This window comes from Neofelis nebulosa, chromosome 2 (genome assembly GCF_028018385.1).
Source record: "Neofelis nebulosa isolate mNeoNeb1 chromosome 2, mNeoNeb1.pri, whole genome shotgun sequence".
NCBI lineage: Eukaryota > Metazoa > Chordata > Mammalia > Carnivora > Felidae > Neofelis > Neofelis nebulosa.
The window spans coordinates 200,727,159-200,747,870 of record NC_080783.1 but is presented as its reverse complement, the minus strand read 5'-3'; the positions used below and the strand labels follow the sequence as shown (position 1 = coordinate 200,747,870).

The 20,712-nt window shown below is 38.3% G+C and overlaps 1 protein-coding gene across 1 annotated transcript in view; it reads left to right on the top strand.

Moving 5' to 3' along the window:
• YTHDF2 (YTH N6-methyladenosine RNA binding protein F2) overlaps positions 1-20,500 on the top strand; it is a 34,926-nt gene extending 14,426 nt beyond the window's left edge. The window contains exon 5 of the mRNA XM_058718367.1: positions 19,651-20,500. Coding sequence (XP_058574350.1) covers positions 19,651-19,674 — 24 coding nt within the window. The 3' untranslated portion in view covers positions 19,675-20,500. The remainder of the gene's footprint in view (positions 1-19,650) is intronic.
• The last annotated feature ends 212 nt before the right edge of the window (positions 20,501-20,712 follow it).

Sequence of the window (20,712 nt, the reverse complement as noted above, 5' to 3'; positions counted from 1 at the left end):
CCATGTCAAATAGAATGAGTAATAAGCCCTCAGATGATAGCACAGTTCTTGGCACATAGTACACATAAAAGTTTAGTATATTCTCATTTTAGATGAGGAAGAGGCTCAAAGAGGTTATTTATGTAAGGTCTCACAGCTTAATAAGTGGTGGAATTGATATTTCAGTTAGGTCAGTGATGTGCTGGGGCTGGCTAATTGTAAGTTAAATTTAGCTTTCAAGAATTTTAGTAAGCTGGCTGTTAAACATTAGTTTTTAAAAAGTCATTATTAAATGACATAAAATTTTAAATACATTGTATTAAAAGATTAAATGCCTTTGTATTAAAAAATTTTTTTTAATGTTTATTTTTGAGAGAGAGTGCGAGTGGGTTGGGGCAGAGAGAGGGAGGCACAGAATCCGAAGCAGGTTCCAGGCTCTGAGCTGTCAGCACAGAGCCCAACGTGGGGCTCGATCTCACGAGCCGTGAGATCATAACCTGAGCTGAAGTCGGACGCTCAACCAACTGAGCCACCCAGGCGCCCCTTAATGTTTATTTTTGAAAGAGAGAGAGAGTGAGCGCGCACAAGCAGGGAAGGGGCAGAGAGAGAGAGGGAGACACAGAATCCGAAGCAGGCTCCAAGCTCTGAGCTGTCAGCATAGAGCCCGACATGGGGCTCGAACTCACGAGCCGTGAGATCATGACCTGAGCCGGAGTCAGATGCTTAACCGACTGAGCCACCCAGGTGCCCCTAAATGCCTTTGTATTTACATTAAATGCATTATAAACTGGTTTATAATACAAATTAAAATTAAACAACATAAACTTAGAATGCCACTGTTACTATTCAAACTAATACTCGAATCTATAACCAAATTCTTGAGGGTTATTTACATCTGTTGTATCAATATATGATACTGTGCAATTGCACATCTCTTGTCAACCCCACATTCAGGGGTGTCAACATTGGTAGCTTGAAATATGCCATGTTACTTACACCATGAAAATTGGGAAATGCTATATATACATATCAGGGCTTGTTTTTTTTAAGTTGTCTAGCCTTACAGTGATAGAGAAAATATGAATGCAGATTAAATTAAGCATGTCATGTCTGTAGCTCTGACATATTTCGAATAACACAAAGAATTTGAGGAAATACTCTTCCAGAATTTGAAAATTATTATCCAGTTTGGCAGAGAAGTTACTCAAATCATTGATGAACTAGTGAAGTTCTGACATGTTTTTGTTTCATTTTTTTCTTTTTAATGTTCATTTTTAAGAGAGCATGAGTGAGGGAGGGGCAGAAAGAGAAGGAGACACAGAAATTGAAGCAGGCTCCAGGCTCTGAGCTGTCAGCACAGAGCCTGATGTGGGGCTCGAACTCACGAACCATGAGATCATGACCTGAGCTGAAGTTGGACGCTTAACTGACTGAGCTGCTCAGGCACCCCTGTTTTTGTTTCATTTTTGTCTTAATGATAAATGAAAATGTTGGAACTACACTTGAATAGACACAGAAGCCTCTATCCCCCAAAGACCATGACCATTATGTGGTATATGGAGTTTGCCAGGTAGAGAAGTAGGAAGAAAGACATTCTTGGAAGAGGAGACATCGTGTTTATAAACATGATCTCATGAATGCTTAGGTTATGTTCTCAGAGTAATGAGAAGTCTAATGTGGAAAAGAATGATAAGTGATAAAGCTGGAGAGGTTGGTTGAGCCCAATAGTATATTGGAAGGCCTTTGGATTTTTATTTTATAGTTAGTTGGATTGTAAGGGATGATAGTTAATGTGGAGTTAGTTTGGATCAGAAGAGTGAACTACTTATTGAGCACTGCTTTTGTTAGCCACTTTCATAGTCTTCTAATGCTCATGCCAACCCTGGAAGGCAATATCCTATATGTACAAATAGAGAAATGGAAACTTAGTTTAGCACCTTATGTAAACTCATCTATTATATGATAGGTGTAGGTGACTCAAAGACCAAATCAGAGGCTTTTATAATAGTTTGGAAGAAAAAGACCCAATAAGGATGGAAAGGTGGATTTGAAGAATGTTGACCTATTTGCTGAGTAGTTACTGCAAAAAAAAAAAAAAAAATAGAGAATATAGGATGAGCACCAGGTTAAGGTTAGGGTTTGGAGATGTGTTGGTTGTTGGAAATAGTGTTTGGGGTACCTGTGGGGGACAATAAGGTAATGGTAGGGTCTGGAGCTCAGGAGAGAAAACTGTTGATGGAAATTTGTATTTATAGACCTCAGTATAGCTAAAGGCATGAAAGAGTTTAAGATTATTTAAGAATATTGGTAATAAAAACAATGGCTGAAATTGAACACTATACAATATCAACCATACATCTGTCCTGATTAATTTACATATTTGTAAGTTTTCATTTAATTATTATGAGGTAGGTACAACTATCTGATTCTGCAGATAAAGACACTGAAGCACAAAAAAGAATAACTTTGGAGACATCTGGGTGGCTCAATTGGTTAACCGTCCGACTTAAGCCCAGGTCATGGTCTCATGGTTTGTGGGTTTGAGCCCTGCATCGGGCTCTGTGCTGACAGCTCAGAGCCTGGAGCCTGCTTCAGATTCTTTTGTCTCTTTGCCCCTCCCCTGCTTGTGCACGTGCTCTCTCTCTCAAAAATAAACATTAAAAAGAAAAATAATATTAAGAATAACTTTGTGAAGTCAGGTAAGCTGAGAAAGCAGAGCTGTTGTACTTGTTTCTGCAGTCCGGTTCTAGAGCCAACACACAGTAAGAGAAGAGGGCCAGAGAAAGAACCCCCATAACCCAATTTGCAGGATGGGTTAAATAGAGCAGTGGAGTATAATCGACTTATTCAGAGACTGCAGAGAGGTAACTGATGATTGGGAATGCCAATGGCTCTCTTGAATAACAGTAACATGAGAGCTCTTTGTTGTTAGGTGTTTCAAGGTTTTGGTGTCTATATATCATTCAACAGACTTTGTTTTTGTTTTTTTCTGTATTGTTTCCTTTCCACCCACAAAGTGTTCCAAGCCTTAAAGAGATTTAGTGAAGTTTGAGCTGCTGGAAGTAAGACCTTTTTTTTTTTTTTTTTTTTTTTTTTTTTTTAGTTTATTTATTTATTTTGAGAGAGTATGTGCACAAGTTGCGGAGGAGCACAGGGAGAGAATCCCAAGCAGGCTCTGCACTGCCAGCAAAGAGCCTGACATGGGGCTGGAACTTGCAGACTGTGAGATCATGACCTGAGCCAAAGTTGGACGCTTAACTGAGCCACCGGGTGCCCCAAGACCAGTTTTTATATAGTTAGTATGGGCTCTTATGATAAATTAGACCATATAAAAATGTCTGAAATTCAATTAGGTATTAAAAATGATAGTATTCTGGTTTTTGTTTGTTTTTGTTTTTTGATATGGCTAAAGATTGATCCAGAGGGGACTGTTGTTTTTCCAAACATCACCATTTTGGGATAAGGTTAGTTAGCAACTCTATAATCATTTACTATCTACTCTGAATAGTGTAAACCAAGAATTACTCCGATGCAAGCCTTTGTGCTTACCTGCCAGGAGTAAAGATTAGTCCCATAACAATTTTTAACCTTTTTAGCTGTGAATTTTTCTTTTCCTCCCAAACAAAACCTTACTCAAAACCCCATGAATTGCTAACTTTTGGTGCTCCCCCACCCCTCGCCCCCGGAGATCTCCAAAACATCTCCCCTATGAAGCATAATTTGGAACCTATTGGACGATATGAATTCTTTTAACGTTTTTATTTATTTTTGGGACAGAGAGAGACAGAGCATGAACGGGGGAAGGGGCAGAGAGAGAGGGAGACACAGAATCGGAAACAGGCTCCAGGCTCTGAGCCGTCAGCCCAGAGCCCGACGCGGGGCTCGAACTCACGGACCGCGAGATCGTGACCTGGTTGAAGTCGGGCGCTTAACCGACTGCGCCACCCAGGCGCCCCGATATGAATTCTTTTAAATGAAGGGATGGGGGGCGCCTGGGTGGCTCAGTCGGTTGAGCGGCCGACTTCAGCTCAGGTCATGATCTCGTGGTCCGTGGGTTCGAGCCCCACGTCGGGCTCTGTGCTGGCAGCTCGGAGCCTGGAGCCTGTTTCATATTCTGTGTCTCCCTCTCTCTGACCCTCCCCCCTTCATGCTCTGTCCCTCTCTGTCTCAAAAATAAATAAACGTTAAAAAAAAAGTTAAAAAAATAAATAAATAAATGAAGGGATGGTACATGGAAGTTGGGGTGGATCTGTTTTGAAATTGAAGAAATGTAAATTTCTGCAGCTTCAGCATCATTTAGGTGTGTTGGTTTGTTTAGTCTGGGGGGAGGGAGATATGAGGAAGACTACATCTCCTAAGAAGTGAGTAGGCTGCAGCATTGGTTTTGACTGCCCTAGTATGACTACCCTATTACCTGCAGACTGTTCAGGAGTTTCATGCAGAAGAGGAGGAAAAAGCTTTGTTCCCTGAATTAGGGCAAACAAAAGTGATCTTTTTCTTCACCATTGAATCCTGCAAGTCTGCACATGAGCAAGGAGAAAAGCCTTGAGTGTATCAACTCAGATCATCTCTCCTGCCTTTCTCCACAGAAGCAAGTAATTCAGTTTAAATTTGCTTGCTGCTGCCACTTCTTGTGGACCAACATCTTCTCTCTATAACATAACTAGTTCAGTAAATAGTGCCCTAGTGTTTTTCATCTGTTGTTGAATAAATAGTTCCTAATTGAACTGACTTAACTCCAGTTAGCTATAGGGAGAAGAAAAGAAGCACTACAGGACAGTGTATATTAAAAAGTTAATTTTACAATATGAGACCAAATGTAGAAGAGAAGAATAACAAGACTAGTTAGGGCTAGAGTCAAGACATATTAATGGAACACTGGATTTGAGTTGGGTGTGAAGAATGGATAGGAAAGATAGTGGAAGAACGAAGGAAGAAAATGTCTAAACCCCAAGTTTCAGCTGTTATATAAGGTAGGTGGTGAAAGGGAAGAGGCAGGCAGTTAATCTTTCCGACTCCTTTGCACTGCTATTATAAGGTCTGATGGTTCTTATGCGATATTTACTTTTGTACTATATATGTCAAAGTTAAAAATTTGGCCATATCACTTATGTAATACACATTAGATTTACTAATAAGTTTTTTGACTTTATGTGAACTTTTTTGGTAAACAGAGTATGGGTAGCATATAGAACTTTAAAAATGTTTGTATGTGAAAAATTTGCAGTGTGCAAGTTTTATATTAATAATCGCAAATTTTGCCTTTACATTTATCTCTTGTAAAATAGAACCAAATTATAAAACGTATAGAAAATGGAAAAAGTCACCTGTGATTTCTTTACTCTGACGAAACCACTTATTGTTTTGACATTTTTCCTTGTCTTTATTTTATTCAAGTGGTTTATACGATAATAATCATATTCCGTATAGTATTTTGTCTTGCCTTTTCCTCTTAATACTTTAGTAGGTATATACCCATATTTAGCCATATTTTAGACATCTGTGTATTAGGCACTTTTCATATCTTGTCTCTGATCCCTTGTAATAATCATATTTATAAGATTATCTTCATTTTACAGTTAGGGAACTTGTAATTTAGAAGGTATAACTTCCTGGGCACCTGGCTGGCTTATTCAGTAGATCAGGTCTTGACCTAGTAGGGGTTGTCGGTCCAACCCCCACGTTGGGTAGAGATTACTTAAAAAGAAGTGTCTTAAAAAAAAAAAAAAAAAGGGAAGGTGTAAGTTCCTCAAGATCACCAGCTAAGTTGTAGATGAGCTAGAATTTATTTTGCCCTAGCGCTTTTATTGTTCTGCTTTGCTGCATCTTTACATTTATCATTTTTTTATGTTTATTTTTTATTTTTAGATATTAAAATTTTTTTAAATCTTTTTTATTTTTGAGAGAGAGAGAGAGAGAGAGAGCAAGTGGGGAGGGTCAGACAGAGAGAGAGACACAGAATTCGAAGCAGGTTCCAAGCAGTGAGTGCAGAGCCCAGCGCTGGGCTCAAATCCACAAACTGCAAGATCACGACCTGAACTGAAGTCTGAGGCTTAACTGACTGAGCTACCCAGGTCCCTCTGTTTATTTTTGAGAGAATGAGAGAGCGCATGCTTGCGCATGGGTGTGCACAGGGGGAGGAGCAGATAGAGGGATTCAGAGTATCCAAAGCAGGTTCTGCACTGACAGCAGAGAGCCCAATGTGGGGTTTGAACACAGGAACCAAACCGTAAGATCATGACCTGAACCAAAGCCAGACACTTAACAGACTGAGCCACTCAGGCACTCCTTCATTTGTCTTTTTTTTTTTTTTTTTTTTTTTTTAATATGGGGTTCGAACTCACAACCCTGAGATCAAGAGTTGCATGCTCTACCAACTGAGCCAGCCAGGTGCCCCCACATTTATCATTTAAAAGCTAACAAGGATGTTCTGTTACCTACTGATGCCATTCACCTCTCTGTGGGTATATGAGGCGAGCATAATTAATTGAAACGTAAACCTTTGTTTAAGCGCTCAGGCTGTACTTCCCTGATCACTAGCATCAAAATGGAGCTAATTAGATCTACTCTAACCTTGTTTAAGTTGCTGCTAATGACAGGCATCGGGAATAAGGAGGAACACAAGTAGCTCTGGCTATAATGTACACTGAAAAGGTTATAAAGTTGAATTGGAAGGTTTTGTTCTACCCCACTCTTTATTTTGTACATGAACTTGCAAGATTATCTCTATGTTTATTTTTGAGAGAGCATGAGTGGGAGGGGCTGAGTGAGACAGAATCTGAAGCATGCTCTGAGCTGTCAGTGCACAAAGCCCACGAACTGTGAGATCATGACCTGAGCCAAAGTTGGACACTCAAATGACTGAGCCACTGAGGTGCCACAAGATTACTTCTGTTTAGTGGGAGAGGCAGAACAAGCACCTAGACAAGTTCTTGGGTAATAAGTCATTTATGATAAATGTTACTTTGCTTGGAATCCATAAGCCTGTAGAAGGATGAGGAGGGGAGCAGGGTGGACCTATGTGAGTGCTTCAGAGAATACACACAAAGATGGTAATAATTATTTACAGTCAAATTTGAGTCATCTGGAAAGTATTTGTAAAAATACTGATAACTGGGCTCTGCACCCAGACTTACTAAAGTAGAAATTTAATTTAGTAAGCTTCCTGGGCATTTTTTATGGGATTAAAAGTTGATGGAAGAGAAGTTTCTCAATTTACATAAATTACCATCTGTGAATACTTAAACTGCAGATTCTTGTTCTCTCTCACCTACTCAATAAGCATCTTTGGAGCCAAGGCCTTGGAATCTGCATTTTACCAGTTCTGTAGGTGACTCTCATATTTTTAAAGTTTGAGAACTTGTAGATTATGTATATCATTAGTCAGTGGTTTGTGTGCCTCTTACCTCAAGTTCCTCATGCATTTTTTTCTGCCAAGTTTGGTTTCTAAAGTTTCTTTGTATTGTAGTCCTGTCTTCCCCCTCAAAAGTCTCTGTCTCAAGACTTTATCTTTAAAAGCAATGTTAGAATTCACCTGTGTCTGATAAGCCTGGCTGTGCCTTTCAGTACTGGGGTTGGGGTCTGTCTTAAGGCTGAAAGGATGATCTTTTGAGCAGTTTGCCCATTTTTTTTTAATTGAATTTTTTTTTTTTTTTTTTTTTTTTGAGAGCCTGTGAGAGCTGGGGAGAGGTTCAGAGGGAGAAAGAGAATCTTAAGCAGGCTCCATGCTCAGCACAGAGCCCAATATAGGGCTTAATCCCATGACTCTGGAATCATGACCTGAGCTGAAATAAGAGTCACTCAACTGACTGAGCCACTCAGGCACCCCAGTTTGCCTTCCTTTTTTTTTTTTTTTTTTTAAAGTTTATTTTGAGAGAGAGCCTGTGTGTATGAGTGTAGAGGAAGAGAGAGAATCCGAAGCAGGCTCTGTGCTGTCAGTGCTTAACCAACTGAGCCACCCAGTCACCCCTGCCCATTTTTAATTTTTTTTTTTAAGTTTTACTTATTTTAGAGAGAGAGATTCAGCAGGGGAAGGGCAGAGAGAGAGAGAGGGAGACACAGAATCCAAAGCAGGCTCCAGGCTCTGAGCTGTCAGCACAGAGCCCGACAACGGGACTTGAACTTGTGGACCACGAGATCATGCCCTGAGCTAAAGTCAGATGCTCAACCAACTGAGCCACCCAGGTGCCCCTATCCCTGCCCTTTTTAAATCAGCTATCAATATTATGAGTCTCTAGTGAGTTGCCTATTTTTTTTTGTTCATTAAAAGGTGGCAGTCTCTTTGGCTTAATATCCTACATCTGTAACTTGATGCTATAATCCACTTTTTAGAGGCATTATGGCTCTAAGGGGCATTACCTTTTTTTATTTTTTTTTATTTTTTTATTTTTTTATTTTTTTAAATTTTTTTTTTCAACGTTTTTTATTTTTATTTTTGGGACAGAGAGAGACAGAGCATGAACGGGGGAGGGGCAGAGAGAGAGGGAGACACAGAAGCGGAAACAGGCTCCAGGCTCTGAGCCATCAGCCCAGAGCCTGACGCGGGGCTCGAACTCACGGACCGCGAGATCGTGACCTGGCTGAAGTCGGACGCTTAACCGACTGTGCCACCCAGGTGCCCCAGCATTACCTTTTTTTAATGAAACTTTTTTTTTAAGTTTATTTTGGGAGTGAGCGCAAGTGGTAGGACAGCGAGAGAGGGAGAGAATCCCAAGCAGGCTTTGCACTCGATCTCACAAACTGCAAGATCATGACCTGAGTTGAAACTAAGAGTAGTTGGATGCTCAACTGACTGAGCCACCCAGGCGCCCTGAAACTTTTTTTTTTTTTTTTTAATGTTTGTTTATATATTTATTTTGAGAGCCAAGAGAGCAGGGGAGCCCAACTCAGGGCGAGACTCACTAACCGTGTGATCATGACTCTGGCCGAAATCAAGAGTTAGACACTCAACCGACTGGGCTACCTAGGTGCCCTGGCACATTAATTTTTTAGAGAGTTGTTAGATAAGATTTAACTACAAGATTTTGTGGCCACCAGCCATCTTGAAGTTGCCCAAAGTAAGATGTTTCGAGGCTGATTTTTAAAGGTGATCAGTTTTTTTCTTCAGATGGGGGAAGGGATTCTATAAAGTATGTTACATATTGTGGGCCTTAAATTATTTAGGTGTGTATACTAGGTTGATACTATTTATAGAGAGCATGAACCCTAGATTCTGTGGTCTTGTTAATGTATCAAATGTATAGTAGCAGAAAGGCTAAGGACTCTAGAAGAAGATCTGATACCGTATCTACCACTATGATTAGAGCAAGTAAACTCTGAGTCTTAGTATTTTTTAAAAATCAGAAAAATACCATAATACTATTGTGTTGTTAAGATTAAATTATATATGAATTGTTTGCATATAGGTCTTCTATGAATGATTGTGATTTGTGGTATTAGGCATATACACATGTATGTATATATGCACATACTTTTGTTTATTTTAATTTTTTTTTTTTCAACGTTTTTTATTTATTTTTGGGACAGAGAGAGACAGAGCATGAACAGGGGAGGGGCAGAGAGAGAGGGAGACACAGAATCGGAAACAGGCTCCAGGCTCCGAGCTATCAGCCCAGAGCCCGACGCGGGGCTCGAACTCACGGACCGCGAGATCGTGACCTGGCTGAAGTCGGACGCCTAACCGACTGCGCCACCCAGGCGCCCCACTTTTGTTTATTTTAGATCATTCATTAAATTCTTCAACAACTTTTAGCATGGTACTTAATAGTGCTGAGTTTCTATTTTAGGGTCCAACCCTTAGAATACATGAAGAAGGCATGAGAGTAAAAGGGAGGTCAGTTAAGAGTTTGGCAAATTCCAGGTGAGAGATGACCATAGCTTGGACTAGAGAGGTATAAATGGAGGTGTTGAGGATGGTTACAGAAAATTTTTGGAGGTGGAGCTGGGGAATATCATCAGAATGCTGGAAGCATATTCTAATGACTACTTCATTCTGAATTTATCTGTCGAATGCAAAATATACTTGCACTGGGAACAGGAGGGGATTTGACAAGCTATTAAAAACTTATTTGTTTAATTGTATTCTGAAGTGTTTTGAGAAATTGGTTTTATTGTGAAATTAGTTTCGGTTCAAATATAGGTTTTACTGGAAAGCCAAGGAGTGATTCAGAGAGTATCAAGCCTGTCAAACCATTTCATTTGATTTGGAGCTAGTGTTTGCTAATTTTACTTTCAGTTAAGCTAAAAAATGTTAATGTATCATTTCTTTTACCCTTTGTTCTGTTATTAGTCAGCTTTATTATTCAGGTACTGAATATAGTGGATTGTCTAGGCTTTTTACTTCTAACCCTTTTGGTAAAATGTGGATAGGAGTTCAGCTTCTAATTAGCAGTCTTGAAAAAATTTGATAGTAGGAAATGTTATTAGTTAAGGCATTAACTTCATCTTGTTGCTCATTTCCCAGAAATTCATTCCAAATAAGTATACATTTCTGTACCTGTAAAAACTTAACAGGGGTTGAGAAGGTAGAAGGTAAATATTTTTGGTAGAAGATTAAGATTTATCTATCTTTAAAAATACATATGTTTTTTAACGACTTTATTTTTAAGTGATGTCTACACCCAATGTGGGGCTCAGACTTACAACCCTGAGATCAAGAGTCTCATGCTCTACCAACTGAACCATCCAGCAGTGCCCAGTAGAAAATAATTCTTAATAAAATACTATAGCTCAGCTTTAAATTGGAAAATTGATGGAAAATATTTTTATTCCCTCCACCTATAGATGGTGGAATATTGTATGTAACTGTCATTAGGCTCGTTTAACTCATTCACAGCACCACAGACTACAAAGGTTGATTTCATAAGCCACATAAAGCCGTGAAAGTGATTTTTTTAAACTTTTTGTTTTCTTATCAAATTTTTAAAATTTAGGTCTAATTGACACACAGTGTTACATGAGTGCAACATAGTGATTTGACTAGACAAGTCTATATGTTACACTCTCTCTATATGCTACACTCTTCAGCTCACCACAAATGTGGCTACCACCTGTCACCATACAAGACTATTATAGTACCATTTGACTGTATTCCTTTTGCCATACATTTTATCCTCTTACTCATTCCATAACTGGAAGACTATCAGTCTCCTTCACTTATTTGCCTACTCCTCCCACCTCCCCTCTGGCAACCATCAGTTTGTTGTCTGTATTTATGGGTCTGTTTCTGCTTTTTGTCTTTTTATTCATTTGTTTTGTTTTTTTAGATTTTACATATAAGTGAATAAATCATATGGTATATGTCTCTGTAAAAGTGATTTTAGTATAGGGGCACCGAGGTGGCCCAGTCATTAAGCATCTGACTTTGGCTCAGGTCACGATCTCGCAGTTTAGTGAGTTCGAGCCCCTCATCGGGCTCTGTGCTGACAGCTCAGAGCCTGGAGCCTGCTTTGAATTCTGTATCTCCCTCTCTTTCTGTCCCTCCCCCACATGCACACTCTCTCTCTGTCTCTCAAAAACAAACATTAAAAAATTTTTTAAAAAGTCATTTTAGTACAATCACATTTTTTTCATGTTAGCCTATCAGCATTTTTTAATTTTCAGCCAGAGACACTGAAATTTCTGTTCTATCAAGGCCCCTGGGGACATAGGAAAATCAGTTGAGGGCTTATAAGTAAATTTAATTTGGGGGGTGAACATCAGATTTTAAAGTTAATAAAATCATAACCAACAAATAAATATATGCCTCAGTTGTGTTTCATGGCTTCTTAAAAGTGTAGGGAGTGGGGTGGTAGAAACATGAGAGAAGGGTATTAAGCTAAATGGAGGAAAAATGAGATCTATATTCTAGGAAGAGTTTTCAAACGTGCAGATTTTAAGTAACATTGCCACCTTGTGGCTTTTAGGATATTTTTAGGAAATTTTGTGTTTTACAATAGTAGATGTAAAATGGGGAGGGGCTCAGGAGGGATGCGTGGTTACTTCTATTTAAGTGGCAGGCCAGATACTGAGGGCTAGAAACTTCTTCCCTTGGTTTACACTTTCTTACTATATTTAAATTTATTTCTTAAGACTGTTTCTTTAGTCTCTTCATTGTTCTTGTTGAGATGGTGGATTGATTCAGAGATTAGAATGAATGTCCTAATGGGGATTTTGGGGATGGGTGTGAATTCAGTAAGATCTTGCTCTACGATTTTCCTCTATTCTTTGTTTATTAGCAGCATAATATCCTAAAGCTCTAGGAATGCATGTATCTGCCCTTCTAGCATTTGGGCTGTTTTCTGGTTTAACTGGGACTTTATAATTAATTTTGTGTTTGTGCTTGAGGATCTTAGGTTTACCTCTCTGTGGACAGCAAATCCATGGCAAGAGCTTAACCTCGACTGACCGCTTCAGCCTGTTCTTAACACGGATATCCTTGTAACTGTCTAGCCTGTGGCTCTAGGAGCAGTAGGTTTAAAAAAAGGGGTAGGCAGGTTCCACATGACAGTACCATGGGTGAAAAACAACTTGACTTACCACTTTCCCTGCTGCAGTGAGTCAGTAGCATCTTTATGTTAAAAGTTTGAGTGTTCCAACAAGACAAATGTATGTTTTGCTCATGGCAATTCTGGCTGGGAGTTGGACCCTTTTGCTTTTATGTGCTCTTCTCTCTTCCTTTTATTATATATCCACCATCACTTCCCTAGGTCCCCCATCCTTTGCTTTTTATTTTTACTAGGGTAGGATTGGTTGATTAGAAATGTCAATAAATACAGCTGATTTACAAGTGAAGCCCTTTGACCATAAATTGTCAAAGCATTTAGTGGAATTGTTCTCAGTGGTAATAGGAAATAGTCATAAAAGTGAAAGCTGCTGTAAGAGAAGTCTTCTGTTTTTAATGTTTACTTATTTTTGAGAGAGAGCACAAGTGGAGGAGGGGCAGAGAGATAGGGAGACACACACTCCGAAGCAAGCTCCAGGCTCTGAGCTGTCAGCACAGAGCCCGATGTGGGGCTTGAACTCACAAGCTGTGGAGATCATGACCTCAGCTGAAGTTGGAAGCTTAACAAACTGAGCCACCCAGGTGCCCCGGAGAGTAAAAGAGAAGTCTTCTATAGAAACCTAAAGGGTTTTATTTTATTTATTTTTATTTTTTAAAGTTTATTTTATTTATTTTGAGAGAGAGTACAGGGAAGGGGGGGGGAGAGAAAGAGAATATCCCAAGCAGGCTCCCAAGACAGTGCACTGTCAATGCAGAGCCCGACGTGGGGCTGGAACTCAGAAACCACGAGATCATGACCTGAGCTGAAATTAAGAGTCAGACACTTAATCAACTGAGCTGCCCAGGTGCCCTGAAGCCTAAAAGGTTTTAATGTCCAAAAGCGTATAGAAATATGATGGTCTTTGTGTTAGAACCTTCTCTGTCTTCTTTTCTCATTCTAAAAGACTTGTAAAGAGCTGCTAGGTGTAAACTTTTTGGTTTTTTATACTCTTTTTAAAAAATTATTATTATTATTTTTAAGTGATTTCTACACCCAGTGTGGGGCTTGAATTCACAACCCTGAGATCAAGAGTTGCATGCTCTGTTGACTGAGCCAGCCAGGCACCCCTATTTTAATTTTTGCTAAAATACCCTGTGTTTAATGACTCAGTGTAGGTCTCAGGAAAAACTCATTTCAAAGTTTTGTGAATTATTAAACATAACTTTTAGGGTAGTCACTCTTTGCAGAAGAATAAATGAAAACTGTCATTTTCTTCCCATTTTTATTAACTTTATTTTGAAATAATTTCAAACTTCGAGAAATTTCAAGAATAGTACACAAATGCCTGTATACTCTTCACCCAGATTTGCCAGTGTATTGTTTTGCCCCATTTACTTTATCGTTCTCTTTGGAGATACATGTGTAATTTTCTGACCATTTGAGAGTAAATTGCAGCTAGATCCATTTCTTCTGAATATTTTGCTGTTTAATTGCTAAAAACAACATGCACTTAAAACCACAGCACAGTTATCAACATCAGGAAGTTTAACATTGACACACAATACCGTTATCTACAGATCTTATTTATATTTTACCAGTAAATCTTAATGTCCTTGGTAGCCATTTTTTAGTGGTCCAGATTCCAGTCCAGAATCTTCTAGTTTTCATGTCTTTTTGGTCTTTTTTTTTTTTTTTTTTAACGTTTATTTTTGAGACAGAGACAGAGCATGAATGGGGGAGGGTCAGAGAGAGAGGGAGACACAGAATCTGAAGCAGGCTCCAGGCTCTGAGTTGTCAGCACAGAGCCTGATGCGGGGCTCGAACCCAACAAACCGTGAGATCGTGACCTGAGGTGAGATTATGACCTCAGCTGAAGTCAGATGCCTAACTGACTGAGCCACCCAGGTGCCCCTATGGTGTTTATTTTTGCAGGATGTCCTTCAGTTTGTCTAAGGTTTCCTCATTATGGACATCGTGATTGTGGTTCTGGCAGGAATTACAGAAGTGATTTCGTGTCCTCAGTGCCTCACATTAGAAGACAGTTTATTCCATCACTGGGAATGTTAATTTTGATCACTTATTTAAAATGTCATCAAGTTCTCGAGGATAAAGCTATTTTTCTTTTAATTGGGAAAATAGTTTGAGATTGTAAACATCTTATTCCTCATCAAATTTTCACCCTTTAGTTTTAGCATCCATTGGTGATCGTTGCCTAATTCAGATATTACTATGATAGTTTACTTATTATATTAAGGTTGTGTAATGCTCTAATTGTCACAGATTTGGGCAGTGGGAAGCCCTTCAAGCAAGATTCCACTGCTTCTGTTTCCAATCTATAATTTTTTAATGAAAATATTTAATTTTGATTTATTATTATTTTTTTTATTTTTAAGTAATCTCTACACCCAGCATGGGGTTCAAACTCACAACCCCAAGATCAAAAATTGCAAAGTTGCATACTCTACGGACTGAGCCAGCAAGGCACCCTAATGAAAATGTGTTTAAAATCTAGTATTTAAAATCCTGTGAATTGTTTTTTTATTGGTGCTAAATTTATTTTACTTTCAAGGTAGTGTGATGTGAATGCTTAAATATCTTTATAATCTCTGAGAAGATGGATGTTATCTTTATTATTTGTAAATATATAAGCTTAATTTTCGTGTATACATCAAAGCTGTATTTGGAAGTAGAACACCAGTTAATTCAGCTTGCTGAATTGTATCAGTGTGATGTTTTCTTGATGTTGATCAGGAGATTAAGACCACTAGTGTCATGTATTTGTATGTAATTTGTGTAATTTAAAATAAACCTGGCATACAGGTTTACGTTAGGACAGAAGTTTGTACTGCCTTCTTGGTATCATTGTGTGGTTAAGATTCAGGAATAGTTTTATATTGTATTTGGGGCAAAACTGAGCAGATATTTGTGGGACTTAACACATTATGAAGAAGAAAAGACTTATTAGTTTTAAAAATCTGATGATGCAGTAAGTGCAATTGCAAAATGCTGGTTTGAGTTTCTTCTGACTAAATACTGTAAATGCTGTTACTAAGCATGCTGATAAACTTACATGTAACTGTATTAGGAAAAAACAGATTTAGCAATGTCTAGGTTTTTTTTTTTGATGATTACATGATATGTATACACACACAAATATATATATCTTTTTTTGTTGTTGTTTAAGTCCAAGTTAGTTAACATATAGTGTAATAATGATTTCAGGAATAGAATTTAGTGATTCATCACTTACTTATAACACCCAGTGCTCATCCCAGCAAGTGTCCTCCTTATGTCCCTTGCCCATTTAGCCCATACCCCCACCCAGTACCCCTTCAGCAACCTTCAGTATGTTCTCTGTATTTGAGTCTCATACACTTTGTCTCCCTCTGTTTTTATATTATTTTTGCTTCCTTTCCTTTATATTTATCCATTCTGTATCTTAAATTCCACATGAGTGAAATCATATTTGTCTTTTTCTGACTTATTTCGCTTAGCATGATACACCCTAGCTCTATCCATGTTGTTGCAAATGTCAAGATTTCATTCCTTTTGATCACCAAGTAATGTTTCATTGTGTATATGTACCATATCTTTATCCATTCATTCATTCGTCGCTGGACATTTGGGCTCTTGCCATAGTTTGGTTATTGTCAGTTGTGCTGCTATAAACATTGGGGTGCATGTGCCCCTTCCAAACAGCACTTCTGTATCCTTTGGATAAATACCTAGCAGTGTAATTGCTGGCTCATAGGGTAGGTCTATTTTTAATTTTTTGAAGAACCTTCCTACTGTTTTCCAAAGTGGCTGCACCAGTTTGCATTCCTAGAAAATTCTAGTTTTTCTAATTTAGCAGTACAGTTTGGGGTACATACGTTTATTTGTATTCCTAGGGGTTACATTATATTAAAATAAGAGATAGTAGGCAGAATTTTTTTCCTGGTTTTATTGAGATGTAATTGACATAACAACATTGTATTAGTTTAAAGGTATACAGTGTAATGATTAGATATAAATGATTGCCACAATAAGTTAACATCTGTCACTTGAGGTAGTTAATGATTTGTTTTCTTGTGATGAGCACCAGAATTTTATTTAAAAGTCATCTGTAGCGAAGGTGCTTGGGTGGCTCTGTCAGTTAAGCATTGGACTTTGGCTCAGGTTATGATCTCATGGTTCGTGGGTTCGAGCCCCGCCTTGGGCTCTGTGCTGAGTCAGTTCAGAGCTGGAGTCTGTTTCAGATCCTGTGTCTCCTTCTCTCTCTGCCACCCTCCCCCCACCCCACCCCTGCTCATGCTCTGTTTTTCTCTGTCTCTCAAAAATGAATAAATATTAAAAATAAATAAATGTCAGCTGTAGCCTGTTACCTATTGCTAAATTCATAAGTAGTTTGTGAGTGAGGTTAGTTGAAGACCTATTATTTGCTTTGTAGGAGCTCTTGATTGAGTTGGGACTAATTTTACATAAAACAATAATGCAATTTAATTTTTTAATTGTGGGTGCAGATTTTACAAGGATAGTGCAAGCTGTGGTAGTTAAGTATCAAGGAAGGAAGGGGTTCAAGCCCTGGTTTGTGGGTTCAAGCCCCACGTTGGGCTCTGTGCTGACAGCTTGGAACCTGGAGCCTGCTTCAGATTCTGTGTCTCCCTCTGCCCTTCCCCTGCTCGTGTGCAGTATCTCTGTCTCTCTCTAAAATAAACATTAAAAAACAAAAACAAAAGAAAAATCCAGATTTTCTGAAGCCCAAGGGTAGATTTTGGTCCATAATAGAAGACAGGTTATTAGGTAAATCGTATCCATCCAAATTACGAAGGATAAAACCAGGTAGATGAGCTTAAAATTAATGAGAAGTGAAGTGCTGTTCAAAGTTTGACTTACGGGGCGCCTGGGTGGCTCAGTCAGTTGAGCGTCCAACTTTGGCTCAGGTCATGATCTCACAGTCCGTGAGTTTGAGCCCTGTGTCAGGCTCTGTGCTGACATGACAGCTCGGAGCCTGGAGCCTGCTTCGGATTCTGTATCTCCCTCTCTCTCTGCCCCTCCCCCGCTTATGCTCTTTCTCTCTGTGTCAAAAATAAATAAACAATAAAGCTTGACTTTGGTCAACTGCAGAGATTTTTTTTTTAATTGCAATTTCCTATTATAACCAGTATGTTTATTACCAAAACTTTGGAAGATTATACAGGAAGGGCAAGAAAATGAGGGGAATCAAAACTTTTGAGGTCTTTTTTGTGTTGGACTGAATTTCTTATTCTTTTTTTTTTTTTTTAAATTTTTTTTTTAATGTTTTATTTATGAGACAGAGAGAGACAGAGCATGAACGGGGGTGGGTCAGAGAGAGAGGGAGACACAGAATCCGAAACAAGCTCCAGGCTCTGAGCTGTCAGCACAGAGCCCGACGCGGGGCTCGAACCCATGGACCGTGAGATCATGACCTGAGCCGAAGTCGGACGCTCAACTGACTGAGCCACCCAGGCGCCCCCTGAATTTCTTATTCTTGAATTGGGTTTAATTTCAAGAGATAGGAGTGTATGGGTGAGTTATTTTATTAAATTTGAAATGTCACAATGTCTTAAATAATATCCCAGGAGCACCTGGGTGGTTCAGTCAGTTAGTTAAGCCTCTGACTTTGACTCAGTTCATAATCTCACAGTTTGTGAGTTTGAGCCCCGCATGAGGCTCCGCACTGACAGTGACAGCCTGGTTGGTATTCTCTCTCTGCCCCTGCCCTACCCTGCGCACTCTCTCTCTCAAAATAAATAAATAAAACTTACATAATCATCCATCCATCCATCCATCCATCCCACATCTTGGTATGTTGGTGAGTTTATCCCTGAATTCCAGATATGTGAAATGGAACATCAGAAATAGGTAACTTGGTACCTGGGTGGCTCAGTGGGTTAAGTGTCCCAACTCATAATCTCTGCTCAGGTCTTGATCTCAGCATTGTGAGTTCAAGCCCTGCATTGGGCTCTATGCTGGGAGTCTATTTAAAGAAAAAGATAACTGCTCTTAATACTGTTTTTATATCTATGGGTTAATTTAGTGGTGGGGGTAGTCTGTTCATCACAAAGCTTCACTTTGTTGATTTTTATATAAATATTTGTAATAACTTGTTGTAGAGAAAGAGCCTATATAGTCGTATATAGCCCTAGGTTTGAATCTTGGTTCTTATTAGGTAATCCTGGTCAAGTAAATTTTTTGAACTTTAGTTTTCTTATCTCAGGAATAATAGCCTTTACAGGGTGGTTATGAAGATCATTATTACGTACAGTGTCTGGAACATGGAATCCCATAAGTGGTAGTTGCTGTTCTTAGTAGGAATCGTATTTACCATGGGGTAGATGGGAGCAGATGATTGATTCTACTCCAACAGATTGATGAATCAAGTAATAAGTTCAGGCCTTGTGCTTCTTAATGTTTTTGCTTTTAAAAGGCACATGGATTGAATCATAGTTTAAAAAATTCTAATACATGAGGTAGTGTGTGAAATGGGAGGCTGTTTAGGATAAATTTTTGAAAGGCACATAAAGAATGATTTTTACTAAGAAATGAGCATGTAGATTTTTTTCAGGGAAAACTTAAGTATTGCAGTCAATTTTCAAAATTCTGTCTCTAAGTGGATTTTAAACTGTCCCTAGGGGTTAAGAGGATAATTTTCTTTCTTGCTATGGACTAAGAGCTTTCTGTATGTCAGTCCATTAATTCGTCCACAGTCTTGTGAGATATGTATCCTCATTTCATAAAAGAAGGAAATTGAAACCTGTGAATATGCCTAGAGCCTTAGGACTAGTATAGGATGACTCTATAGTACTGTTAGGTGTTTTTTTTTTTTTTTTTTTTTTTTTTCTTTTTTTTTAAGTATTCCTTATATGCTGCTTTCCTTCTTTAGGCTTTTGATTATGTTTGAATTACTTCCAATGGTTCATATTTTGGGGAAATGACAAGTATTAGCCTAAACCAAGTATAGTTGGAAAACAAATCTGCTCAGTCATGTCAGAAATTTTAAAGTCAAAAACATTTTTTTTTATTAATTGGTGTGATTGAGTGTTACTACTTTGGTTTAAAATACAGGAAAAAAAATTTTTATTTGTAAGGAATATTCTATCTAGCACAAATAACTAAATTTCTATTGAATTGTTTATAAAGTTCTAATTTTTAAGCATGTTCAGATAAGTTTTAACTAATGATTTCAATTTTTTTTTAACCTCTGTAGGAACGTCAAGGTCGTGGCAAATAAAAGGCAGTTCTCCACAGACTGCAGCAACGGTTGCATCTGCATATCCTAAGAGGAAAAAAAATGACCTTCAAGAGAATTAGGACTTTTTTCTTAATCTCATTGACTTCAGAGACGATTGCAGACTTGCAGTTTAAGTATTGGAATTTCACAAAAGACATAGGACTTAACTGGAAAATGAAAAAAAAAAGAAAAAGAAAAAACTAAACAAAAAATCCCTCTAGGTAGTTTAGGTGAAAAATGTCCCTTTTATTTTGGCTTTGGTTGTGATTTCAGAGCATAATGCTTTGTTTTTTTGTCTTTTTACTATGTTTTTCGGATTTTAAAGTCCGTAAGTGCATACAGTTTTCTCTAATTTTTAAACCCTTTCCTCTCCCCATTTTGACATTTGCACTTGGAGAACACTTGAGTTTCGAAGATTTTGGGCCTCCACCCCAGAAAGTGGGAATTTGGTTTTTCCCCTTCCGAACTGGAAGAACATTTTTATGAAGAATTTTTGTCTTGGAGAATTTAACAGTGTTACCCAAGGTTGTGTCTTTAAGGGTGGTTCATTTTCTCTGACCCTTTGTTACTCAAAGTAAACTACTAGGCGTCCTAAGAAATTTTCTGTTCTTGTACATTATACTGATTAAGTCAGGATTAATTTGATTTCAAAGCTAAGAACAGTGGTAAAAATTTGTTTACAGAAATGCATTTTGGAAGAGAAAAATATTGTAAAACGTGTAGTGAATGTTTCTTCAGTTTCTTGTTCAGCCAATGAGGAAAGGGCATTGCCTTTCTTTTTACCATTAATCACTTCTCAATAAACGTGAGATCCTGTTGAGCATCACTTCTAGTACCATTTATTAGTATGATTTGAGTCTACTATCTTTAATGAAAGATTTGGAATGTAAGGACTTTTAAGAGATGAGATGGCAACTATGTTTAGAAAGTTTGCTGAAATGAAATAGTTCAGGTTTGCTTTTGTATCCGGGACCTCTGTAAAGAAAAAGGTGGGCCAGAATTCATAATGCTTCCCAGAGAAGGTAGAGCCATTGGGAA